This window comes from Odocoileus virginianus, chromosome 9 (genome assembly GCF_023699985.2).
Source record: "Odocoileus virginianus isolate 20LAN1187 ecotype Illinois chromosome 9, Ovbor_1.2, whole genome shotgun sequence".
NCBI lineage: Eukaryota > Metazoa > Chordata > Mammalia > Artiodactyla > Cervidae > Odocoileus > Odocoileus virginianus.
The window spans coordinates 964,017-990,182 of NC_069682.1; the positions used below are offsets into that span (position 1 = coordinate 964,017).

General features: G+C 42.2%; 1 protein-coding gene across 2 annotated transcripts in view; it reads left to right on the forward strand.

The window, feature by feature from the left end:
• The window catches only part of PLCB1 (phospholipase C beta 1), an 824,470-nt gene that overhangs the window by 638,372 nt on the left and 159,932 nt on the right, over positions 1–26,166 (forward strand). For both annotated transcript variants that reach the window (XM_070471868.1, XM_070471869.1), the window contains exons 12-16: positions 10,543–10,625; positions 17,662–17,746; positions 19,034–19,211; positions 23,456–23,523; positions 25,897–25,993. In XM_070471868.1, coding sequence (XP_070327969.1) covers positions 10,543–10,625; positions 17,662–17,746; positions 19,034–19,211; positions 23,456–23,523; positions 25,897–25,993 — 511 coding nt within the window. The remainder of the gene's footprint in view (positions 1–10,542; positions 10,626–17,661; positions 17,747–19,033; positions 19,212–23,455; positions 23,524–25,896; positions 25,994–26,166) is intronic.

Below are 26,166 nucleotides of genomic sequence, written 5' to 3' on the forward strand. Positions count from 1 at the left end.
TTTCAAGGGACAACCAGGATTCAGTTTAGACAAATGAATTTCTTGATATTTTACTTGACAGCAAAAAAATAAAATGTTCAGAAGGAATATTTACACCTTAAAATGTATTTACTATGTTGTGAAATTGACTTTTCATGATTTTTGAAGCTTCAGTTCAGTTCAGTTGCTCAGTTGTGTCCGATTCTTTGCAACCCCATGGACTGCAGCACACCAAGCTTTCCTGTGCATCACTAACTCCTGGAGCTTGTTTAAACTCATGTCCATTTAGTTGGTGATGCCATCCAACTATCTCATCCTCTGTTGTCCCCTTCTCCTGCCTGCAATCTTTCCCAGCATCAGGGTCTTTTTCAATGAGTCAGTTTTTCACATCCGGTGGCCAAAGTATTCTGAAACTTAGGTTCAGTTCAGGTCAGGTCAGTTCAGTCGCTCAGTGGTGTCCCCATGAATCGCAGCATGCCAGGCCTCCCTGTCCATCACCAACTCCCGGAGTTTACTCAAACTCATGTGCATCGAGTCGGTGATGCTATCCAGCCATCTCATCCTCTGTCATCCCCTTCTCCTCCTGCCCCCAATCCCTCCCAGCATCAGGGTCTTTTCCAATGAGTCAACTCTTCGCATGAGGTGGCCAAAGTATTGGAGTTTCAGCTTCAGCATCAGTCCTTCCAATGAACACCCAGGACTGATCTCCTTTAGGATGGACTGGTTGGATCTCCTTGCAGTCCAAGGGACTCTCAAGAGTCTTCTCCAACACCACAGTTCAAAAGCATCAATTGTTTGGCGCTCAGCTTTCTTCACAGTCCAACTCTCACATCCATACATGACCACTGGAAAAACCATAGCCTTGACCAGATGGACCTTTGTTGGCAAAGTAATGTCTCTGCTTTTTAATATGCTATCTAGGTTGGTCATAACTTTCCTTCCAAGGAGTAAGCATCTTTTATGCACATATCCACTGCCAGGAGGGCCACTCACAGCCCTGCCCACCATCCCCTCATGAGTCCATATGAGGAGCAATTGTATCTTCTTAAACATTTATAATCCTCAAGGTTGTTAGAGTTCCTTTAGGGGTAAGGGGGACTATAGGGGGGATATAAACACCAAGCACATTCTAAGGCATATTTATTTCATGGGAAGCTCCTGCTTCTTGCCTCAGCCATCAAGTCAGCTTAGAATGACTTTCCCTGTTCACTCGACCTTACAAGTGGTCCTTCAATCACGTTTGTGATCCCAGAGTCACGGGCTGGTGAGCATCTACTCCTGGGCTCCAGAAGCACTTTTCAACCACATGCACACACTTGTTGACAGATTTAGAGACTAAAAAACCAAATCTAGCTCAGAATTCTGCTTCCTCTCTCTGCCTACTGCAGTTGAGGGTGAGGTGCAGCCAAAAATGAGCAGGAAACTCGTCATCCTGGCGGTTGGTTGGCACAGCTCTGCTTCCTGCCATTGTGTGTTTGCAGGATAGATAATTCTGTCAGAGATGTGGGAGAGTGTCTGGTGGTGGTGGTGGGTGGGGCCAGCCTGTTTGTAGAAACAAAGCAGGAATTCTCTGCATCAGGATTAGGACTAGAGGGAGGTGAGTGAAGTGTCTTACATGCAAAACTTCTGGAGGTGTCTGTTCTCACTGGTGTGTAAATGCAGAGGTGGCACCTGAAATTAAACATCTCTTTAAGTTTTGCACTTAGGCACCTCATCTGCCTCACCCAAGTCCCAGCTGTGCTCTGCCTGGTTATCAGCATGCAGCCTGCTTTTCCAGAACCCACTGTGTGCAGTGACTTTTTCATAAAGGAAGAAGGGAAAACGGGGCCCCGGCCCCATTCTCTCTCTCACCTGCAGCGCCCCTGGCCATGACTCCCTGGGCCACAGCTCCATGGGCTCTGTGCCATTCCCTGACCAAGTGAGGCAGGGGCACCTCACAGCCTCTGGCTGAGATGGCCTTCCCCCAGTTATCTGCATGGCTCACCTCTTAACTCCTTGAAAGTGTTAGTCACTCAGTCATGTCCGACTCTTTGCGACTCCATGGACTACAGCCTGCCAAGCTCCTCTGTCCTTGGAATTCTCCAGGCAAGGATACTGGAGTGGGTTGCCATTCCCTCCTCCAGGGGATTTTCCTGACCCAGGGATCAAACCTGGGTTTCTTGCATTACAAACAGATTCTTCGCCATCTGAGCCACCAGGCAACTCCTTGAAGCCTTTCTCAAATGCCACCTTCTCAAGGAGGCCTCCTGGGACCTATTTAATACTGTGATCAGCCATCACACCCACTCCCACCTTCCTGGTCTGCTCCCCATCACTTTATTCCTTCCATTTACCAAGTGGCACCTTCTAACACTCTGCTTTATTTACTCAATTATTTATTGAGTTTCTTCTTTATTGGCTGTGTGTGTTGTGTGTGTTCACTCAGTCATGTCCAACTCTTTGTGACCCATGGACTGTAGCCCACCAGGCTCCTCTGTCCTTGGAATTTTCCAGGCCAGAATACTGGAGTATGTTGCCATTTCCTTCCCCAGGGGATCCTCCTGCCCCAGGGATCGAACCTGTGTCTCTTATATTACCTGCATGGGCAGGCAGATTTTTTACCATTAGCAGCATTAGCTGTGTCCTTCTAATAGCACTGAGCACCATAAAAATAGGGATCTTTGTTTTGTTTTCTAATCTGTCCCAAGCACTTTAAAAAGAATCTGGCAAAGGGCCTTCCCTGGAGTCCAGTGGTTGAGACTTCACCTTCCAATGCAGGGGGTGTGGATTCTATCCCTGGTTGGATAGCTAAGAGACCACATGCTCATGGCCAAAACACCAAAACATGAATAGAAGCAATATTGTAATAAATTCAATAAAGACTTTTAAAATGGTCCATAAAAAAAATCTTGAAAATTTTTTTAAAAGAACTGGCATATAATAAGTGTTGGTGAAGGGAAGCCTGGCATGCTGCAGTGGGGTCACAGAGTCGGACATGACTGAGCAACTGAACAACAAAAATTTTTTTAATTAATTTATTTTTATTGAAGGTTAATTGCTTTACAGAATTTTGCCACTTTTTCTATCCCTGATGGCTCAGACTGTAAGGAATCTGCTTTCAGAGTGGGAGACCTGGGTTCGATCCCTGGTTTGGGAAGATCCCCTGAAGGGAAAAGCTAACCACTCCAGTATTCAGGCCTGGAGAATCCCATGGGCTGAGGAGCTTGGTGGGCTACAGTCCATGAGGTCTCAAAGAATCAGACATAACTGAACAACTAGCACTTTGTCACTTTATTTCCATCCCCAAGCAAATAGACAAATTATAGTGGAGACTTCATTTTTAGTCTTTCTTGCCTCTGTTCATCAGGTAGATGAATTTTGTCTTTCTCCATTTTTGCTGTAAAATTCCATATGTTGATAGGTGGTGAAAAAATTCTCTCAATGTTTCCTGTCTGGGCTAGCCTGTATATTTGGGTCTGATTTGCATAGTGTAATTAGACTATATTCTATAGCCACAGTGTGTATTGCAGCAGCAAAATAAACCAAGTGCAAAAGTCTATCACTTTTATGTCACACAGTTTATCTGCTTTCAGTCTATGTGATCTGGAAAGCTTTGTGAGGTCTATGATATATCCCCACAGCAAAAGTTCCTATTGGCATTTACCACCTATTTATTGTTGGGCCAGAATAAAAAGGTGTGTTCTGGGAAAGTGGACATGCTGTAATTCAGCCTCTTTGTGGAGGACTTTTTATTTTGCACTCTGGATATTTATTACACACCCCATATATCTGCCCGCTGGTGTCTTTGCCCCACTGCCTTAGTCTCTCCAGTGGTCACGGCATGGTAATTCGCCATTTGGTCTGCATTCTTTCTGCTCCCGTGCGGGCTCCTTCCTCCCACACTGGGCGCCCACCGCCTCCTCCACCCCCAAGCTGCGCCCCCCCACCGCCCCACCCCAGACAGCTCCTCTGTAACCAGCAATTACATAAGACGGAAAACAGAGCCGAGTGATAAAGTATATAATGAAAATATATTACATTTCAGTATGTGGTTAAATGGAGCATTTCTGGAAATAAAGCATCATTCTCTGAGAGAAGTAATAATAATTTAGGATGCAATTTAACTGATACATAAATGCTCACATAAAATGGATATCCAAATACACCCTGCTATTTTCTGTCAAGGATAAAGGACTTCAAGGGCAGTTTTTCCCACTGGAAGTTAGTAATTGAGCCATATAGTGTATAGATTATTGGATCCAGTATTAGACCTAAGAAAAAAATGATTTTGGCTTAATAAGCGGCAATCAAGCAGTAAGGTACTTTCAGGCCCATGGTCTACTAAGGACAGCTTATGTGAAAGAACCAAACTTAAAAATTATGACTGGTCTCATCCTCAGCAATCAAGTGCTCCATGCAAAGTATTCCAAAGCTATGAAAAACCAAAAGCCCTCCAAGGGAACTTTTTTTTTAAGTTCTCTCAAGTCAGATTGTTAGGGTTTCCCAGGTGACTCAGGGATGAAGAATCCTTCTGCCATGCAGGAAATGCAGGTTCGATCCCTGGGTCAAGAAGACCCCTGGAGAAAGAAATGGCAACCCACTCCCAGAAGGAAAATCCCATGGACAGAGGAGCCGATCAGGCTACAGTCCATGAGGTTACAAGAAGAGTCAGACACAAGTTAATGATTGAACAACAACTAGTAAAGTTGTAAGATGAAATTCAGTAAATGTTTAAAGGTTCAAGAAGGTTTTCAAGGCTAGAGTTCTGGTGGAGATGGGGAGAGGGAGGAGGGCGAGGCTGGGAGGAAGAAAGCAAGGAGACTGTTGAGGTTCAGAGTGCAGTTCTGGAGCTGCTGGCTGGGGTTCCGGCACTGCCTGCCTGCACTACACAGGAAGCTCTTACAGATCCAGCCCCTTTCTCAGGAGCATGTGGGGGTGATAACAGTGCTCACCTCCCAGAGGTGTGCTGTGCTTAGTCGTTCAGTCGCGTCTGACTCTGCAACCCCATAGACTGCAGCCCGCCAGGCTTCTCTGTCCATGGGGATTCTCCAGGCCAGAATACTGGAGTGGGTTGCCATGCCCTCCTCCAGGGGATCTTCCTAAACCAGGGATCGAACCCAGGTCTCCCACACTGCAGGTGGATTCTTTACCAACTGAGCCACCAGGGAAGAATTCAGTGACCCTACTTAATATACAACATGGCTTAGAATGATGCATGGTACATAGTGAGTACTCTATAAATGTTAGCTACTGACATTATAATTGAAACTTTTAAAGCCACACTTTTAAATAGTAGCAGTATTAAATATGCAACACGTTATTAAGTCAGGGTGAAGGTGGGCATTGAATGAAGTCATTTGTAGAACTGTCATGATAGAAGATGTGGGGAGTGCCCAAACACAACGTTCGGCCTCCATTTCACCTCTAGGAAAAGGCCAGAAGGCCACACCACGTGGTAAATGAAACACAGCCCAGTCTTGGTAAGAGGCCCAGTGGGAGCTGAGAAGGGGGTAACTGGTGAGTTTGGAGGCTTCAATGTGAACATGGGCCCTCAGTCAAATGCAAAGACCAAATGTGTACAATATCAGGGTCAGGAAAGTGGGAGGCAGGATACATGAGGGGCTTGCCTAGTGGGTCAGATGGTAAAGAATCCACCCCCAATGCAGGATGAATCCTTGTATGGGAAAGATCACTTGGAGAAGGGAATGGCTACCCACTCCAGTATTCCTGCATGGAGAATTCCATGAACAGAAGAGCCTGGTGGGCTACAGTTCAGGCGGTCGTGAAGAGTTGGACACGACTGAGTGACTAACACTTTCACTTTCCCAGAATAAATGAGTCAAGGTCTAGGAAACCTAGAATTCAGCAACATTTCAGGGCACACCAGAATCTCTACTGTGGAACTAGAGAGAACGCCACTCAGAGAACAAGAAAGACAGGTGGGGACACGGACTCTCTACAAATGTGTGTGAGAGTGGGCCCAGAAAAGACATGGGCACTTCACTGGTCTAACACAGAGAGATAGGCCCTTGGGTTTTCACTCACCTTCAGGCCTCTCATTGGCCTAAATGGTGATAGGCAGATCTGGAATTCAGTTCAGTTCAGTTGCTCAGTCGTGTCCGACTCTGCAACCCCAGGGACTGCAACACTCCAGGCTTTCCTGTCCATCACCAACTCCCAGAACTTGCTCAGACTCATGTACATCGAGTCAGTGATGCCATCCAACCATTTCATCCTCTGTCGTCCCCTTCTCCTCCCACCTTCAATCTTTCCCAGCATCATAGTCTTTTCTAGTGAGTCAGTTCTTCGCATCAGGTGGCCAAAGTACTGGAGTTTCAGCTTCAGCATCAGTCCTTCCAATGAACACTCAGGACTGATCTCCTTTAGGATGGACTGGTTGCATCTCATTGCAGTCCAAGGGACTCTCAAGAGTCTTCTCCAACACTGCAGTTCAAAAGCATCCATTCTTGGCAGTCAGATTTCTTTATAATCCAACTGTCACATCCATATATGACTACTGGAAAAACCACAGCTTTGACTAGATGGAACTTTGTTGGCAAAGTAATAATGTCTCTGCTTTTTCACATGCTATCTAGATTGATCATAGCTTTTCTTCCAAGGAGCAAGTGTCTTTTCATTTCATGCTGGCAGCCACCATCTACAGTGATTTTGGAGCCCAAAAAATAAAGCCTCTCACTGTTTCCATTGTTTCCCCATCTATTTTCCATGAAGTGATTGGACCAGATGCCATGATCTTAGTTTTCTGAATGCTGCATTTTAAGCCAAATTTTTCACTCTCCTCTTTCACTCTCATCAGGAGGCTCTTCAGTTCTTCGAAGCCTGGCTTGGGGAATTTTGAGCATTACTTTGCTAGCATGTGAGATGAGTGCAATTGTGCAGTAGTTTGAACATTCTTTGGCATTTCCTTTCTTTGGGATTGGAATGAAAACTGACCTTTTCCAGTCCTGTGGCCACTGCTGAGTTTTCCAAATTTGCTGGCATAGTGAGTGCAGCACTTTCACAGCATCATCTTTTAGGACTTGAAATAGCTCCACAGAAATTCCATCACCTCCACTAGCTTTGTTCATAGTGATACTTCCTAAGGCCCACTTGACTTTGCACTCCAGGATGTCTGGATCTAGGTGAGTGATCACACCATCATGGTTATATGGGTCATGAAGATCTTTTTTGTATAGTTCTTCTGTGTATTTTTGCCACCTCTTCTTAATATCTTCTGCTTCTGTTAGGTCCATCCCATTTCTGTCCTTTATTGTGCCCATCTTTTTATGAAATGTTCCCTTGATATCTCTAATTTTCTTGAAGAGATCTCTAATCTTCCCCATTCTGTTGTTTTCCTCTATTTCTTTGCATTGATCACTGAAGAAGGCTTTCTTATCTCTCCTTGCTATATTACCTGTAATCCATACAGAAAAAGCAGCTCCAATCTGAAATATCACTAGGCTCATTGCAATCAGAAAAGGAAAATGGCAAAAGCCAAGATGGCTCTTTAAGACCCTGTTCAACAAAACCCTGTGTCATTTTCAGACGCATTTCAGCAACCAAAACAAGACACAAGGCCATGCCCACTGTCAACAGATATCACAGGAAGGGGAGTGAATATGTGGGGATGATGACAAAATCTACCCTAGCAGTTATTACAAGTTTTTTGACCAGGATGATAGAGGTGGAGGTGCTAATATTTTGTTATATTCTAAATATACATTTGGACAGGATTACAGATGAATTAAAAGATGTGATAGAAAGAGGAATCAAGCATGGCTCTAATATGCTTTGCCTGTAGCCAATAAAACAGCGCCAAATGTAGGAAATAAACAAAGTCTATCCCCTTTTACCCCATATTTGCTACCCACTTCCCTTATGATACCTATTTGCAATTCTTTTTCTTAAATTGAAGTATAGTTGATTTACAGTGTTTTGCCAATCTCTGCCATACAATATGACTCAGTAATATACATACATACATTCTTTTTTTATATTCTTTTCCATTATGGCATAATGGAGATTAGATATTAGTTCCTGTGCTATACAGTAGGATCTTGTTGTTTATCCATTCTATAAGTAATAGTTTGCATCTACCAACCCCAAATTCTCAATCCACCCCTCTCTCTCTCTCTTCTCTGTTTGGGCAACCACAAGTTTCATCTCTATGTCAGTGAGTCTGCTTCAGTTTCATAGATAGGTTCATTTGTGCCATATTTTAGACTTCATATATAAGTGATATCATATGGTATTTGTCTTTTTCTGTTTTACTCAGTATGATAGCCTCTAGTTGCATCCATGTTGCTGCAAAAGGCATTATTTTGTTCTTTTTATGGCTGAGTAATATTCCATTGTATATATATATATACCACATCTTCTTTATCCATTCATCTGTCAACAGACAGTTAGGTTTCTTCCATGTCTTAGCTGTTGTGACTAGTGCTGTGCTTTCGAGGCCTTTGATCTTAGGTGGCTAAGGTCATTAGCTGCATGGGAATTAGCAAAATAGTTAAGAGCACAAACTCTAGAGTCAGATAGACTTTCCTGGGGTTCTTGGACTCTCTTCTCTGTGACCTTGGGCATATTGGTTAATATCTCTGAGTTTTCATTTTATAATCTGTGAGATGATGTATAGTATTTTCCTTAGGGAATGTTTATGGCATAAGATAAGATCTTTGTCTGGAATGTAAACACTCACCTAATGGCAGCTGTGTTTGTATTAGTTGGGTTTAGGGTGAATGGACAGGGAGGCATCAGCAAGGTGAGTAACCTTGTTACCTTGAGACTATCTGCCCAACATGAGCTACGTCATTTACCTCCTCTCTCTGCATCCTCACAACAAGCTTGTGGAATGAGGCTTATTACTCCCACTTTGCAGGCCAGCAAACTAAATGTACAGAGGTATTAAGTGATTTTTCTCAAGGTCACATAGCTTGTAAGGCTAAGAAGAAGGATTCAAATACAAGCCTGTGTGAATCCAAAGCCTACCCTCAAATAAATCAAATAAAAGAGTTTAAAATCTGACCATTGCTTGCTATTTATAGCACACTTATTTTTGATGGTATCAACTAAAATAATATATGAAAGGCAATCTGTGAATTCACTCTTAAGAAACAGTGAATGATTCTTTTGCTCCATGCAGTCAATTCCTTCTTAGAGGATATATGCAAATGCAGTCCAGAATTAGAAAGCCTTATTTATACTCTGCAGCCAGAGAAAGAGCTTTCTGGCATGGATAGAAAGCAAGCTATGAATTCTTCAAGGAAGGTAGAGAAGATAATGGAAAGGCCTCAGGCATAAGGAATCAGAGTAAAAATTCCTACTTAGAAGGAAAAGATGTAAAGAATAAATGCAAACAAAATTTAAAAAAAAAAAGAATGCAAAGCCACAAGAGTATTGACAGTGATATAATTAAAAATAAATGATATCCATCCTTTAATACCAGCACAATAAGGAAAACATTTTGAAAAACTAATGTCCAAAGTTGGTGACTATGCATTGAAATATGGTCTATTATTCTAGGCAGTCTAAGATGAAAAGTAATTTGGAGAAACACAGAAGACTGGGAAAATATTCCTATTTTTAATTTAATTATTCCCCTTCTTAGAATTCATTCTTTAAAAATAATTAAAACTTTAAGGGAGAAAATGAAGAGGTTCTTTGGAGAATTATTTGAATGATAGCTCTTAAAATATGTCTGTCCAACAATTGAATAGTGGTTAAATAAATTATGATACTGCCACTCCCTAAAATTGTATAGAGATATTAAAGCTGTGGCCTATACATTAAAAAAAAATAGATTGAAAAATTAAGTACTGACACATATTACAGAATGGATGAACCCTGAAAGTAGACTCAATGAAAGAGGCCAGACATAAAAGGCCACATGTTGTATGATTCACTTATTTGAAATATTAGGAGTAGGTGAATCTATGGGGACAGAACATGGATTAGTGGTTGCCTGTGTCTGAGTGTGTGGGATGGGGTTGGAGAAATGTAGAGTGACTGCTAATGGGGACATAGCTTTGTGGGGGGTGATTAAGATGTCTCAACTTAGGTTGGGGAGATGACTGCAAAGTGTGAATATTAAAAATTTTCAGCTGTATACCTTGGACTAATTATATCTCATAACAATATTAAAAATACAAATAAAATATTTACTAAGTTATGCAAATACATGAGAAACAAATGTAGAAATAAATGTAACAAAATGCTGGCCAGTGATTTTATTCAACAGATGAATTTATGGATGAAAAATTTTGTCTTCTCTTTGTCCAAAATTCTTATAATGAGATTAGATTTCTTTCATTATTTAAAAAAAATAAATGTAATTACCAAAGAGGAGAACCATTCCCCTTCACAATTATGACTCCCCTCCACCCAAATCCAGTTTTCTTTCTTTTACCTTACTAAGAGAAGAGTAATAAAATTTACAATTCAGGAGCCTGCAAATCCCCTCTAGCCATTTTAGGCCATTTGATACAATTCTATGAATTAAAAAGACAATGGTATTAAAGGGTTTAACTTAAAAGAATAGACACATTAAACTTCTGGCCTATTGAATATATATGTTCTCATTTTTAGGAAGTGATCGAAGCCATTGCTGAATGTGCATTTAAGACTTCACCTTTTCCAATTCTACTTTCATTTGAGAACCATGTGGACTCGTAAGTATTCAGCACATTCAGTAGGGAGTCTTTTCTCCAGATAGAGCATGTTTAATCATTGTTCATCAGATTTAAGATATTTGATGCTATTAATGGTGTTCCTCAATTAAGCTGTATATTAAGTGGCACATGTTCATCTGTATATGATGGGATTCTTTGGTTTAAATTTCATTAACATTAGAATGATCCACTGGACTTGTGGAATCCATTTTCTTGCCATGGTAGGATTTTAATTTAAGGACTCCTCTTTTTACAGTGAAATGAAACCCATTTCCTTATATAATACATGTCTCTGTTTCAGTGGCTGCTCTTATAACCTCCTTCATTAGCTCCTTCTACTGTGTGCAAATTTGTAGTCAGTTTTGCCACCCTAAAATGGCCGGTTCTCTACACACTAGAGCTGATGGAGGGTGAATTAAATATATTAATTATATTTTGCCACTTTGTACTTACACAGAACTCAGACCACCAAATTCTCCCTCCATCCTATTTTTGTTGGTTTCCCATTTGTTAATATTTGTAAATATTTTATTTCAAAACAATGTGAGCTTTCTGCTGAGCCACATAAAAAATAAGTAATTTTTACTTATGTCTTTCATTCATTTTAAGGCAGAGGATCAGAGTTAGGCACATTTACATCAGATATGTACATATTAATTTATCATACAGTTACTCAATCTAAAGAGCTTCAACAAGAAAGATTCTCATCTACATTGAGTCAAAAGTCAAGAAACTTAAATTCTAGTCTCTGGAATTAATGTCTGAAGACTAGTCAGACACTGTGGTCGCTAGTAGTGACCGTCACTGCTCACAAGCGCATTTGGGAAGCTCTCTGTTTCATTCAACCACCTAAGCCAGTTTTCTCCATAAAAGCCTACAACACCTATCCCAAGCTGTCCCACAGATTTCTTAGATCCCTTTTTATCTTCCTTTCAGTAGAAAATCTTTTCCAGGCCACTGATTCCCTTTGTCCAACTAATTTGCAACACAGGCTTCAATTCACTAATTCTTAAAGAATTCACTAAACCTTAAAGAACCAGTTAGGTGGTGACCAAATTTCAGCTTGAGCAATTTCAAAATAGTTAAATCATTTGTTTATATATATGTGGAGAGAGACCTTATTTAGAAGTAACCAAACTATAATTATTTGTATCTCTAGTTTACCCTCGGGAAATCCATGCTACATTTACCAGCTCATGACTCTATTTCATTAGGAAACAACCATCCAGTGAATGATGAAATCATTTGGCACATAGTTTTTCTAGTGCTCTAGCACTCATGAGGGGCACCTGGAGAGAAAAGCATTTATTCTGTTTCATTGCGATTTCTTTTCTAATGAAAGGAGAACCTCTTCAGTTGCTGTATTTAGTACTTCACTTGCTGTGACAACTTTGATGTGCCTGGGACTTTCCTCATCTCGGCCCATCTATTTGCAATTGGGCTCTAACAATGACTTAGCACCTTTTTTTCAAGAACCATACTTCCTGGAAAGATTGATGTATCATTTCCTTTTTGCAGAAATATCTCCAAGTCTAGTGCATTCATTTTCTTCAAGAAACGTTTCTATATAAATTAGACAAAATGAAAAATTCTGGTACCATCCTTGAGTCTCATAAACTTAAGTGTCCACCCCTGAGTGTCATTGGACTTTGCCATGTAGCCAGAGAGGCATCAACAACTACCAGCACCACAAACTAAACAACAGCTAATATTTACTGACTATATATTATGTGCCAAACAAGGGTCCAAGCATTAGCTCATGTAACCTCACCACAAACCCAGGTGCTCCTAGGAATAGACATTTTTATTATTATCCATATTTTACAAGTGATGAAACTGAATCCCAAAGAGGGTGAGTACCTTGCCCAAGGCCATGCAGCTAAAATATTAGAGTGGGGATTTAAATTTGGCTAATGTGGCTTCAAAACTCATCTGTTTAAGCAACACCACCCCCAAGCCTAAACCAAAGGATCATGAGCATTCCAAACATGGATAAAGACAAGCAGAGCATCCCACAAGGCAACAGCCTGCAAGTGGTCACATTTTTGTGGCTCATGACCTTAACCACAGCATATTTTTTTAGTCTTCAACCCCAATCATACAGAGAGCCAAACTGAGCATGAAAACTAAACCTATATTGGACATAATATAAAAAAAGGTTGTCCCCTAATACAGCCCTTTCAGGTTGAAAAAAAGTGAGAAATTGAGTTGCTAAAAGTTCATTAATAATTCATGAATAGCAAAAGAAATCAGGAAAACAGCCTTCCTAGGATGCTATGATATTGATCCCAAACCACTGAGATGATGGAATGGCAGTGAGATCCTAAGATGCTGAATTCTATTGTGGGAGGAAGTTTTTTGCTTCCTATTTCCATTGTCCTTGAGCCTCACACACATATCAACATCATTCAGCCACAGTTCTTTCCTGAAGGACTGTCACACACCCAAAGAAAATTGACAAGCTTCCCCTTTGCTGGTAAAACCTTGTGCTTGACTCATGGGCCGTCCCACCTCATTGCTGAACAAACCAGTGATGGATACCATTCATCAGTTATAGCACTCTTCTCCACTGAACTAGACACACCCTCAGAATCTTACTCAACACAGGGACACACATACCCAAAACATCTGAAACCTATATGCCATCTCTAGCAACAGTTAGTTTTTTCCTCCTTTGTGCTGTGTATACAAAATGCCAGAATCAGATCCCTAGTCCCAGCCCACTTGAGCCATGCCTTCAAAACAAACCCACATTGGAAAAAAGAAGGAAACCTCTGATTTTTTTTTTGTTTTGTTTTCTCTCCTAATATTTAAACTACCTATCCATACAAGGAGAAATCTGCCGTGAGCAGCTGACAACTTTTCTACCACCTGCTATATCACAGTCCCATAAAATGCAGAATTCCTGAGCTTCACCTTCACACCTGTATTTGAATTTGTATAAGTGAGACTTTGAATCATATTTTTTTACAAGCCCCAGTTAACTGATGGGCCGCCTAATTTGTAATTTGTAAACTAGCATTTTCACTAAAAGAATTCTCCACTACACTCAAGTGAAGAAACCACTACATCTGGTTCAGCCACAAAGAATGTGAGATTTTGGATGAAGTTCTTAATTGCCAGCAGTTGTAAATCCTTCATATATAGGAAGGAGTTGTAAATCCTTTATATATATTTCATACATAGAGAAGGAGGTTGGTTTAGTTCACCTTGGATGATGTGGGTTTGCTCCTTGGTCAGAAAACTGATCACCCTGCCAATGTTTTAAAATGTCCATTTGGGGCTGGTGTAGCCTGAAACTCAAAATGTATTTGTAAACATTTTCCTCTCACTTTATCTCCATGATAGTCAGTGTTGATGTTCTAAATGCTTTAGGATTTTTTTTTTTTTTTTGCTCTCTCATGGTAAATGTAATGTCTTGTTTCTGCAATTAGAACCCACAATTAAAGTTGCTTTGTTCTCCTCTGACTTCTGCTCAGTTTGCTTTCTGTTTCAGTTAGGTTCCCTGCCAGATGGGCATGTATGTTTGATCTTCAAACACATTTTCCTTTATCCCTGGACACCTGCCTCTTGTTCTCCCCATCTTGGCTCATGGTGAAGCAGGTTTCAGAGTTTAGGTCAGACACAGATCCTTGCTCTCCAAAGTGTGGTTGATCCATGGACCAGCATCATCTACATGATCAGGGAGTTTGTTAGAGATGCAAAATCTCAGGTACCACCTGTCTTTGCCTCAGAATCTTCATTTTCTTAAGACCCCAGGTGATTTGGTGAAGTGTTAGAGCAAGCACTTAGGTTCATTGACCAGCTGTTTCTTACCTGCAGGCTTGTTACAAATGCAAGTTCCAAGGCTCCACTGCCAGCTCAGTGAATCAGGGGCTTGGGGATAGGGCTCTGGCACCTGCAGCATTAAAAGCCCAGGTGATTCTTTAGTGGAATCGAGTAAGATTTGGGTTTAGCAAAAGCCTCCCCAGGGTCTGATTTGGGGACCACATGACAGAGGACAGAGTCTTCCTGCCACCTGTTTAGGGACACCTGGAACATCACCCTGAAGTGATGAATACAGCTCCACTAGAGTGGAGTGAGAAGACAGGTCCACTAGAAATCCCAAAATCAGGGTGTTAGGGAATAAATCCTTCCTTTTCAGTCCAGGCTTCTGAACGAAGGAACTTGGGGCTCTCAAGTTGCAGCCCTCAAGGAAAGTGACATCCGTGAGGAACCTGGTGAGTTAGTTCACCCATCACAGTGGTTCTCCAACTTGAGTGTATATGAGAAGCCTCCAGAGGGGGCCTCTTGAGACCCCTGAGCCCTGCTCCTTTCTTTCCTTCCTTTCTGACTCAATACCTGAGATTCCAACACGGAATTTGCCTGTCTTCCCAGGAGGCCTTGAATCTGCTTTTCTACCCAGCTCAAAGCCCTGTTGATGCTGCTGATCTGCGGACCACAGTTGGAACAGCAAGACTCCATTTAATAGCTTCATTCCATGAAAGTGAAGTGGAAGGGTTGGACAGTTTCTTTTGTGCGACCTGAAAAGTATAGTTGTTGTTGTTATTCATATTGTTGTTGTTGTTCATGGACCACAGCCTTGCCATGGTGAAGGGGCTTGTGTAACTCGATGAAGCTAGGAACCATGCAGCGCAGGGCCACCCAAGACAGATGAGTCATAGTGAAAAGTTCTAACAAACCGTGGCTCACTGAAGGAGGGGATGGCAACCCACTCCACTCGCCTGTAGAACCCGTGGGCAGCATGAAACAAGTAGGCCCAGACTCAATGGGCTTGTCTCATCTACAGCTGCAGAGCCTGCTGGCTTGGTGGAGCCCAGGGACCAGCTGTCTTTTGGGCAAAGGTGTCTGAACTGTAAATGGCCAGGGATGCTCTGCCAAATCAGCCACTTTTCTGCTTGTCCCTCAACTATAACACATTATCCTTTAACAACCACCCCCAGTGTTTTTAGGGTCAGTGCTCCAGTTGGCAGGGCTTCCTTCACTGGTGACACTGCTGGGAGAACTGCAAGATATTCCAAAGGCTGCGTTGAGTCACACAGGATAATCCCCAACTGGTGAAAACGGGTGTGATGAGAATTTGGGAGTTGTCGTGTAGAGTTCTGCAAGTTTTGTGAAGCTCTGCTTTGCCTTCCCTTGCAGTCCAAGAAGGTAGTGAACTTGGGCTTGTATGGGAAGCACAGAGAACTCATTTGACACCTCCCCCAAATATATGCTTTTTAGAAAGAGGATATGGAGAGTGCTTTTCCCTATGGATCCATTGCAATATGATTTGAACCCCCAAAACATCCCCCTTCCCAGGAAAAAGCACAGTCCATGATCCAGGTATAATAGTCATGGTCGAAGGAATGAAAATTAGAATCACATTTGTTAATTAACTTGAACAATAGTAAAGTTTTATTACTTACTTATTCTTACTACAGCCCCAGTTCTGCTAAAATGTACTAACAATGCAGCACATAGAGACTATTGGAAATCAAGTCCCACAGCCTATAGATCAAAATCACAGTCCATAAAACCTGATGGGATTGGATACCTTTACAATGGTATTTGGAAGGAAAGTTGTGACCAATCTAGATAGCATATTAAAAAGCAGAGACATTACTTTGCCAACAGAGGTCCGTCTGGTCAAGGCTATGGTTTTTCCAGTGGTCATGTATGGATGTGAGAGTTGGACTGTGAAGAAAGCTGAGCGCTGAAGAATTGATGCTTTTGAACTGTGGTGTTGGAGAAGACTCTTGAGAGTCCCTTGGACTGCAAGGAGATCCAACCAGTCCATCCTAAATGAGATCAGTCCTGGGTGTTCATTGGAAGGACTGATGCTGAAGCTGAAACTCCAGTACTTTGGCCACCTCATGCGAAGAGTTGACTCATTGGAAAAGACCCTGATGCTGGGAGGGATTGGGGGCAGGAGGAGAAGGGGATGACAGAGGATGAGATGGCTGGATGGCATCACCGACTCGATGCACATGAGTTTGAGTAAACTCCGGGAGTTGGTGATGAACAGGGAGAGCTGGCATGCTGTGATTCATGGGGTCGCAAAGAGTTGGAACGACTGAGCAACTGAACTGAACTGAACTGATAATGATATTCAGCATTCTACAGAATGAGAATGGCTTTTTAAATGGTCAAGGGAAGCAGTTTTGAAAGCGTATGGATGTTCCCTCGTATCAACTCTGTTTATACATGAGCGGGCTCTCATTCATCTGGTCTAGCTGACAGAGGCTGCCTTCCAGCACTGGGATCATCTTCCACTTCAAAGCTGTTTGCATCTATTACTTCACTTCATCTCCTCATCATCCTCTGCCCCTTTCCAAGAACAATTATTTTCCTCTACTTTTTATAGATCCCGAGAGGTTGAGAACCTGGAACTCAGGTCAACAGTTCCAGCCTTTTCCCATCAGCCAGAGTTCCCCCTGGCACCTCATCAGGTTGACACCACCTTTGGTCCCCTCTTGTGCACAAAAGGGCTGCAAACACCCTTCCCCAACGTGCATGCTTCACTCGTCTTTCCTTCAGGGCCCTTTCCCAAGTGGACACACTTCTGCCTGTCAGCCTTTTCGCTTCTGCATTTTTAGCTTCTCTCTTTCTCTGTCCACCTTCCTCCCTCTCCCCTGTTTCTTCACCTCCTTGTAAATACTTCTTTGCAGTGCAGCTCTGTCTGTTAGACAAATCTCACCCAAAAATTCATACAGAGTCATAAATGAGTTCTACCCCCAAGTATCTGGCGTTTGATTTAGAATTGGGAAATTAACCAAACGTGGCCGAGTCTCTAACCTGGGACATTGAAGCATCCAGGGAAAGGCAGGTGACCTGCTGTCCCCTCCATCTGTGTCCTCCGTAGAAGAGCCTCCTCTCTCCACCTGCCTGTGGCATTCAAGTCCACACAAGTGGGAATTGCAAGCAAGGATGTAGAAAGATGAAAGCAGTCCCGGCGGGTAAGGGGAGGAATGCCGTCCGTCTGTGGCCGGTACGGTGCGGCCATACTGAGGCGCCTCTCTGCATCACCCGCCCGCTTCCGCCTCTCTCCCCTCAGGCCGAAGCAGCAGGCCAAGATGGCGGAGTACTGCAGACTCATCTTCGGGGACGCCCTGCTCATGGAGCCGCTGGACAAGTACCCGGTAAGCGTTCCGAGCCCGTCCCGCAGGAGCGCACGCCTCCCTGTGACTGGGTTAGGGGGGCCCCCTTTTCCGTGTGTCTGTCTCTTGGGGTGAGTCACGCAGTTGACCGCGAGCCCTCTGGCAGGGGAGGCTGGCGGGGAGCGCCTGAGCGGGGCAGACCGCCATCTGACTCCTCCTCTGCCCTCACCCTCCGCGCCCCCTGCCCCTCGAGAGCCAGCCGGGCCTGCAAAACCCCCACCACACCCTCCGCCCACAGAGGGGCCCCGGGGCACAGGCCCTGAGCGCCTCCTGGACCCTCGCCGCGCCCCTCCGAAAGCCCCGGGCCAGGCGGTGCGGGGACGTTCCAGCCTGCCCTGCTGGCCACGCTTCTCTTTCCTGCCTGTCCCAGCAGAATCCAGGCCGCCCTGTTGCCGTGGTCGTATCCCTACGTCGGGAAGGAAAGCAGCAGAAAGATGGTCTCAGAGCCTCTTCGCTCCTCAGCCCCTTCCCCAGTCTCCACCGGTCTCTCCTGTTTTCATGCCAGTCCCCAGACTGGTTGCAAGTGAAGAATAGAGGACCCGCTTCTAGGAGCTCATAGACTTTCTAAAAATGACCTGTCTTGAGACTTGAACACTTGCTCTCCGATATAATATATAATGACCTTCTCATGGGAAATTGATTTTTCCCATTAGATGTACAAGCTGAATACACTAGAAAGAAGGCTTGCAAACAGCTTGAATCTCAGGGTGGTTGGTAAATCTGAAGCCACACAGTCCACTTCTGCTGAGGCCAAGATGTGCCACTTAACAGTATCATGCCAGGATGGGGACTTTGCTGCTTTTAAACTGCATCATCTGAAAAGTGGATTCTGAGGACTTTCCCAGAAGCTCCTGCCTGTCTTTGCCATCTTCCTGGCAGGAGTCACACTGTAACTGGTTTCCATCCTTTGATAATCCAAGCCAGAGCCTTCCAATCTGTTCTAAATCAAGATGGTTGGATTCATAGGGTCAATCATAAAACTCATGAAACTTTAGGTTAGTGGGCCAAGTCACCCAATACATGTCTATGGCTGTATTCATGTAGATTTCTTGTGGAAAAATAAAGGGTACAGTATTTAAAATATACCTTTCATGTGAAAAAAGGAAGTGCTATAAACCAGCCCCTACATAAGATACTTTAATGAGCTGTGTTGACGATAGTAAAGAACAATCTAGAAGTTTGTGGTATCTAATGCAGTCCTTGGGTTTGGGGATAGAATCTGAAAGGAAAGGTCAGTGTTTTTAAAGAATATGTTTTTCTTTCTGTTAGTTGGAATCTGGAGTTCCCCTTCCAAGTCCTATGGATTTAATGTACAAAATTTTGGTGAAAAATAAGAAGAAATCACACAAGTCGTCAGAAGGAAGTGGCAAGAAGAAGCTCTCAGAACAAGCTTCAAACACGTGCAGCGACTCCTCCAGTGTGTTTGAGCCCTCGTCCCCAGGAGCCGGTGAGGGGCTGGTAGACTCTCATTCCTCTGTTTTGTGTGGGTTTAAGAACAGCTGCTCTGGAAGTAACTGAGGACTTTTGACATTTCTACCTGGGCACAGTAAACTGTGTTGGTTTTCTATTTGTTTTAAAGCTGGTGGTTTAAAACTGCACCAACATATGAGTCCCCAGTTCTGCGAGGCAGAGGCCCATGTGACCTCACCAGGCTAAACTCCAGCCATCACAGGGCTGCCTCGCTTTCTGGAGCTTGAGGGAATCTTATTCATTGCACTTTCAGCTCCTAGAGTCCACCCACATCCATTGGCTCATGGCCCCCTTCCTCCAGGGTTCAAAGCCAGCAAGGTCCCATCTCACTTCTTCTGTTACCATGTCTCCCTAGGACCACAGTTAGAAAAGGCCCTCTGCTTTTAAGAACTCATGTCATTACATTGGGCCTATCCAGATAATCCAGAATAATCTCTCCCCCTTCAGCATCCTTAACTTAATCTCATCTGCAAAGTCCCCCATGCCATTTATTCACAGGACACAGGAGGTGTTCACAGGACATAGGCATTTTGGGGAGGTCGCCATATAAGCCAAATAATTTCTGGAGGAGCCAGGTGATTTTAAGCTTCTCAGGACAGTGATCCCTTGACATTAACTACAGATCTGGACCCAAGATATTCACCAAATGCATTCTCATTGTTGAAGAGTTCTGAGTCATTCAGTTCATCCATATTTTCCAGAACTCTTTTAAAATGTAAATGGTAAGATTACTTGAATTATCTACCGGAGCTACTAGATGATGTTTAGTATCACTTATTTTCATATTAGATTTAAGTTGAAATAGACTTTTGTGATTGATGAAAAAAGAATTAAAAACAGTCACCCATTTCCTTTGAATTATTTGTCATTTAGTCTAAGTTCTTTTCCAGTTCTGGTCAGAATCTTGAAAAGATCTGAAGGGATGGCATTATGAAGATCTCCTGATTGGAGGCTGAATATGTGAAACAAACTTTAAGCTTGAATCTAGAAAGTTCTTCAATAAAAATTTAGCTAACATTGGGACAGTGGCTTTGGAAAAGTGTTTGGCAGCATCTGCAGAAGCTAAACTGAACAGATGCATTTGAAGCTCCTGTGCCTCAGAGAATTCTGTTCCTAGGTATATGGCCAACAGAAGTGCATGTAGATGTTCACCAAGAAATATGGACAAAAACTGCTTAAAGCAGCGCTATTCAGAATAGCCCATCAACAGATAAATACATTGCATTCACCTCATGGAATAATGTGTAGCAATCTACAGTGCACACAACATAGATGACTCTCATTTAGAAACATAATGTTGAGGAAAAGAAGTCTAATGCAAAAGTAAGTATCCACTGTCTGATCCCATTCATATAAAGTACAAAAATGGCAGAACTAACCAGGACTTTTAGAGGTCAAGAGAGGGTTACTCCTGGTGAAGTGACAGGAAGGGACCCAAGGAGGTTTCTGAACACTGGTTATATTTTGTTTGCTGATCTGGGCACCATTTCTGTACACATGTGGTATGCATACTTCTCTGTATATCTATCATATGTCAATTAAAAGATTTAAAAATAATTTTTAAAAATTAAAATATAAACTCTAGGTAAATCAGGAAAAAAAAAAGACTGATCAAGAGCCCGATTTATCTTTTCTTCTATTTTTCCATCATAGTTACCAATTACTTGTATTGGTACATTAAATTATTATTTAATTTATACATTATATTATATATTCTATTATTATTATAATGTAAATTATTATTGCATTAAAATCCTTGTCCACAGACATTATGTAATTCCTAGAAAGATTTTTTTTGGTAGTTTTTAAAAGTGTGTTTAAAACTACACAATTCTTATTCTTTTTTCAAAAGTAACTTCTATTTTCAGTGAGAATGTTCTTTTTGAAGTTTTGGAAAGCAGGGCACTAACAGGCCAACAGTTTCCCAGCACGATTCTATCCCTTGAGTAAACCGAGTCTTCCCTTGTGTGTGGGAGCTTGTTGTTTTACCATCTGCCTTCATCAGTTCTCTCCCTCTTATTAACTGGATGCATAACACAAATGATGATTTTTACAGGCGATGAACATTATTGCTTAATTCAGAGAAAGAGCCACAATCTGTTAGTAATTCAGTGGATTTCCTAAACTGGCCCCATACTCTGTTGTGCAATCTTTATTTATTGTGATGGAAATTTTTTGACATTTATATATGTAAGTAGGCCCCTGAATAAAGACCACTACTAATTTGCCATTTGGCTTGTAGATGTGCTTAGTATTGGGAACTCAAGTAACTTGAAAAACTTGAAATATTTCTTATACCAAAGCTAATCTACTTTTCTTAGCACCTATTGGCGAGATCTTCCCCCAAGAGATCCAGCCCTTTGCCTGTACACTTGTCTTAAAGAACTAGGATAATTTATTATTATTAAAATTGCGCAACAGGATTCCTTCAAGTTCCCTCCAAAAACTAAGGGAGAAACCAGGTCCCTGCTCATAGAGTAAAGGATGACAAAGTCTTTCTTTCCCACATAAACCAGAGAATGGCATGATTATTTGAAATTCTGGTGTGCTGTACCATGAAGCACGCTTAAATTACTCAATAAAAAGAACCTCCTCTTTAATTAAAGAAAAAAAAGTAGTTACCAAAACTTGAGACAATAAATTTGACTGTAAGAAATTTTGCATCAACCTCTTAAAAGAATGTATCTCTATAGAATAAGCAATGTTTTCTATTCAAAGTGCAATTGATTCACCCTTATTGACTAATGCAATATTAGCTTCATAAAACAGTTATATGTGGCTTTCTTTAACAAACAAGCCGTAAATAATAAACCATGTTGGTCCCAGACAACTTTTTCCTCTAAAGATTATTTCATGGATACTTTGCCCACTGCTCTCGTTGTCAGCCAAATGAAGACATTAATAAGCTTCTTGGAGGCAGTGGCGGTGTCCTTTGCAGAACCCGAGCAGGGGAGTTAGTATAGACAGCAGGTAGGGGAGGTACTGGGCCATGTAAGCTGCCTCCTTGTCGAGCCAAGATTGCCATCTACTGGGTTTATTATGCTGTTGCACTGTCTGGACACTGGAAGCCAAATCAAACAATCTAGAAGCATGCTTTCGTTACTTTTTACTTGAAGATCTTGCTATATAACTGATATCACTGGGTCTGACTGAATCCCAGAGCTGTGAAGAACATAATGCTGATGCCAGTATGACTCTTTAAGAATGAAACGATGATTAAGGGTGTAAACACCCACCTTAACTTTGGAGAGAAAAAGTCTACTGAAATGACAGCATGTTGGCTAAGTATGAAACTGCATTAGGTCTGATTGTGGGAGATCCCCATGCATAATTATGTTAAGAGTTCACCCATTTTACTCTGCCCTTTTAAATAGCATATGCCATCTGTAAAGATACATGCACTGTTTAGACAACAGTTCATGCCTGTGTGCCTGCTAAGGTGCTTCCGTTGCGTCCGACTCTTTGCAACCCCCTGGACCGTAGCCCGCCAGGCTCCTCTGACCGCGGGATCCTCAGGCAAGAATACTGGAGTGGGTCGCCATGCCCTCCTCCAGGGATCTTCCCAACCGAGGGATCGAACCTGCATCTCACGTCTCCTGCATCGGCAGGCAGGTTCTTTACCACTAGTGCCACCTGGGAAGCCCTTAGACAGCAATGCCTCCATCAAATAAGCCTGCAGGCAAATCACAGGATACAGTCAGTACCTTACAGTTCTGGAGAATCAGATTGCTCCTATAGCCCCCGTTCCTCTCCCAGCTCTTGTCCTCGACTTCCGCTTCCGTGAGGTCCTCTCTGGCCAAGGTCACTGAGCGCTGGCCAAGAATCACATGAAGAGTTAGGGCTGAGAAGAAGAGGGAAAGGTGGAAAAGTGACCGTTTATCTGGTTTGGGTCATAGAGACCCTGAAAGAGGATGTATACATCAAGATGGGACAGGTGCACCAGAGAGAGCTAACTGTATAAGATGCCATGTGCTTTGCAAAACATAGACAAAAATGCTAAGACAAGCATCTTTTATAGAGTTTGGAAATTTCACACATCAGATTTAGAAAAAACATTCAAACACAGTGTAACCCTCTAGCATTAATAAAATTTAAATATCCAAAAGGATAGTTTTCGTGAAAGGCCAACTTCAAGGAAATGTTTGCTAAATATACATGTCACATGTGCTTCCAACCTGTAATTGCTTGTTTACTTCATGATCTGTTATTAAAATTTGACAGGAGAAGCTGATACAGAGAGTGACGATGATGACGATGATGATGACTGTAAAAAGTCTTCAATGGATGAGGTAGGTTTCTAGGGCTTGACTTCTGGTCAGAGACTTTCCACCAACTTGCCATTCTAGTCCGCTTGCTCTGAATGTAGTTCCTGGTCATCTTCTGCCATCTAGTGGTAAAAATAGTTTAAAACTGTAAGTGCAAAAATTGATCACTAAACCAAGTATTGTGTTAAGTAAAGTTCTCTCTCAACAACAGTTTTGCTGAAGCTGTCTTTCATTAAATGTAGTATCTTGAGGGTGAATTCAAGATCTTGTGATCTTGAATTGTGATCTCCATCTTCCCACTTCAGTTTTTGAGACAGTTAAATGGATGTCATGGTCCAAAGCCCAGAGAAGACTTGAGTTTTGGAGAAATGTTTGTAAACTTGATATTAATTTCCTCGTGGTGATTTTGACCTTTGTTGGACTGCCTGGCTTGTAGGATCTTAGTTTCCTGACCAAGAATTGAATCCAAGCCCCAACAGTAGAAGCCTGGGGTCTAACCACTGGACCTTCGTAAGTCCCCATTCTTACAATTTTGGAACCACTAGAGATTTCTACTGAATATTTAGGTATATTTGATATTTAGAAGTTCAAGATTCCCCAGATAACTCAGAAATATCAATTGAACAGATTCTAGAAGCAAACCAAGGATAGGTCAATTGACATTTTAAAACTTTTACCAGGAGTCCTGTTCAAAAAATTTGTACTGAATCTGCTTTCAAATATATTGAAAAGTATGTCTCAGTAGTTGTATCTTTACAATTTAATTAATAAAGATAAATAACAAATAATAAGCTGTTCTGACATGATGCTCTTCCTCTTATACTTATTTCCTTTAATGTAGTCTAAATTCTTAATTATGTTTCCCCCACTAAATTTCAACTTAATACCCAGAAGACAAACTATTACAAAGTAGCTTTTCCTGAGAATTATTTCAATTGTGTAAACTTTTTGTCAGTACCTTTTGATCATTTTAAAACTATCTTACTAATTGGATGACCATTTACAATGGATATTCCTGATTAGCATTTAATCTTAATCTTGCTACAGAAGTTTTCAGAAGAAACCTTGTCTCCCTTGTATTCTGCCTTCTAGAAGTGGGAGAAAATGTTAAATCAGCCTACAGAGGTCTGCCCATATCAGTACTGCAGTGTGGGATTTCTTCTTTATTAAAAGCTTTATCAAAGTGGTATTTATATAATAGCTAATATTAGCTAAAGTAACATGAGACTGTAATATGCCAGGCACTGTTCTGAGCTCTTTCACATAAATTAACACACTTAATAATCACAAGAACTCTATATGTTATGGAGACTAATTTTTTCCTGATTTTATAGGTGGGCAGACTGAGGCACAGAGCAGTTAAGTAACTTTCCCCAGACTGGCTCTAGAACCTGAGCTCCTGTATTGTGTAGTCGCTAAGTTGCGCCCCACTCTTTGTGGCCCCATGGACTGTAGCCCACCAGGTCCCTCTGTCCACGGAATTTCCCAGGCAAGAATACTGGAGTGGTTGCCATTTCCTTCTCCAAGGGATCTTCCCAACCCAGGGATCAAACCTGTCTTCTCCCACACTGTAGCTGGACTCTTTACCACTGAACCACCAAGGAAGATGCATTGTGCTGCTTGCTTAATAGGTGCCCAGGAGCTGGAAAGGGAGCCGAGCAGAAAGGTTCTAAAGAAAAGCAATATTTGTTGGTCCACCCCAACCCACTTTTACTGGCGACCCTTTTCAATAACAGTTTTCCATTCATCCAGTGGTCACCTGCATACTCATTTTCGTATAGTCTGATGACTTCTTTTTTAACTATTTTATTGATTTATTTGGCTGTGTCAGGTCTCAGTCGTGGCCTGCAGAATCTTGGTTGTGTGAGAGGGAATCTTTCCTGGCAGTGCGCTTTCTGGTTGCAATCCAGGAGCTCCAGAGTGAGCGGGCTTCAGTAGTTACGGGGCACAGGCAGTGACCCCCCGGCATGTATCGTACGATGAATTCTTGATATATTAACTTCAGACATCACCTGCAGACTCCCTGCTTTGGCAGATGAGACACAGCTTGAGCCTTCTTCACTTTACTGTGCATTTGGGCCACCTTAGTACATTACAGATCCTGGTTCAGGAGGGTTGGGAGGCTGCTCTCTCACGAGCTTTCCGGTGGTACTGAGGCTGCTGGTACTGGGTGCTCAGGGAGCCGCCCGGAGACCTTCCTCCTCCCTCCGCTCACCGTGTAACGCGAGGTGCTGCTTTTCCTTTCTCCTCTAATCCATTTTCTGTTGGCAATAATTGTTTTCAGAAAAGGAGTGGTCCTCTTCTGCCCTCATGGGTCATTTGATTGTTGCCCTGGGAAAACAACCCTCACTAACATGATGCTGACTCTGGAAACATTGTTTTTACTCCTGCTTCCAGGGGACCGCAGGGAGCGAGGCCATGGCCACAGAAGAGATGTCTAATCTGGTGAACTATATCCAGCCAGTCAAGTTCGAGTCATTTGAAATTTCAAAAAGTAAGTTTTCCCTGGAGAAAAACCCCTAGTGTAGTATATAATCAGTATATTATACCCACAAGAAATTAAACCAAAAAAATATTACCCTTATTAGAACTATTCTATGAAGTTTTTAATATGTGCATGTCTTTACTATCTGATTTTTATATATCTAAATAAATGTACATGGTAAG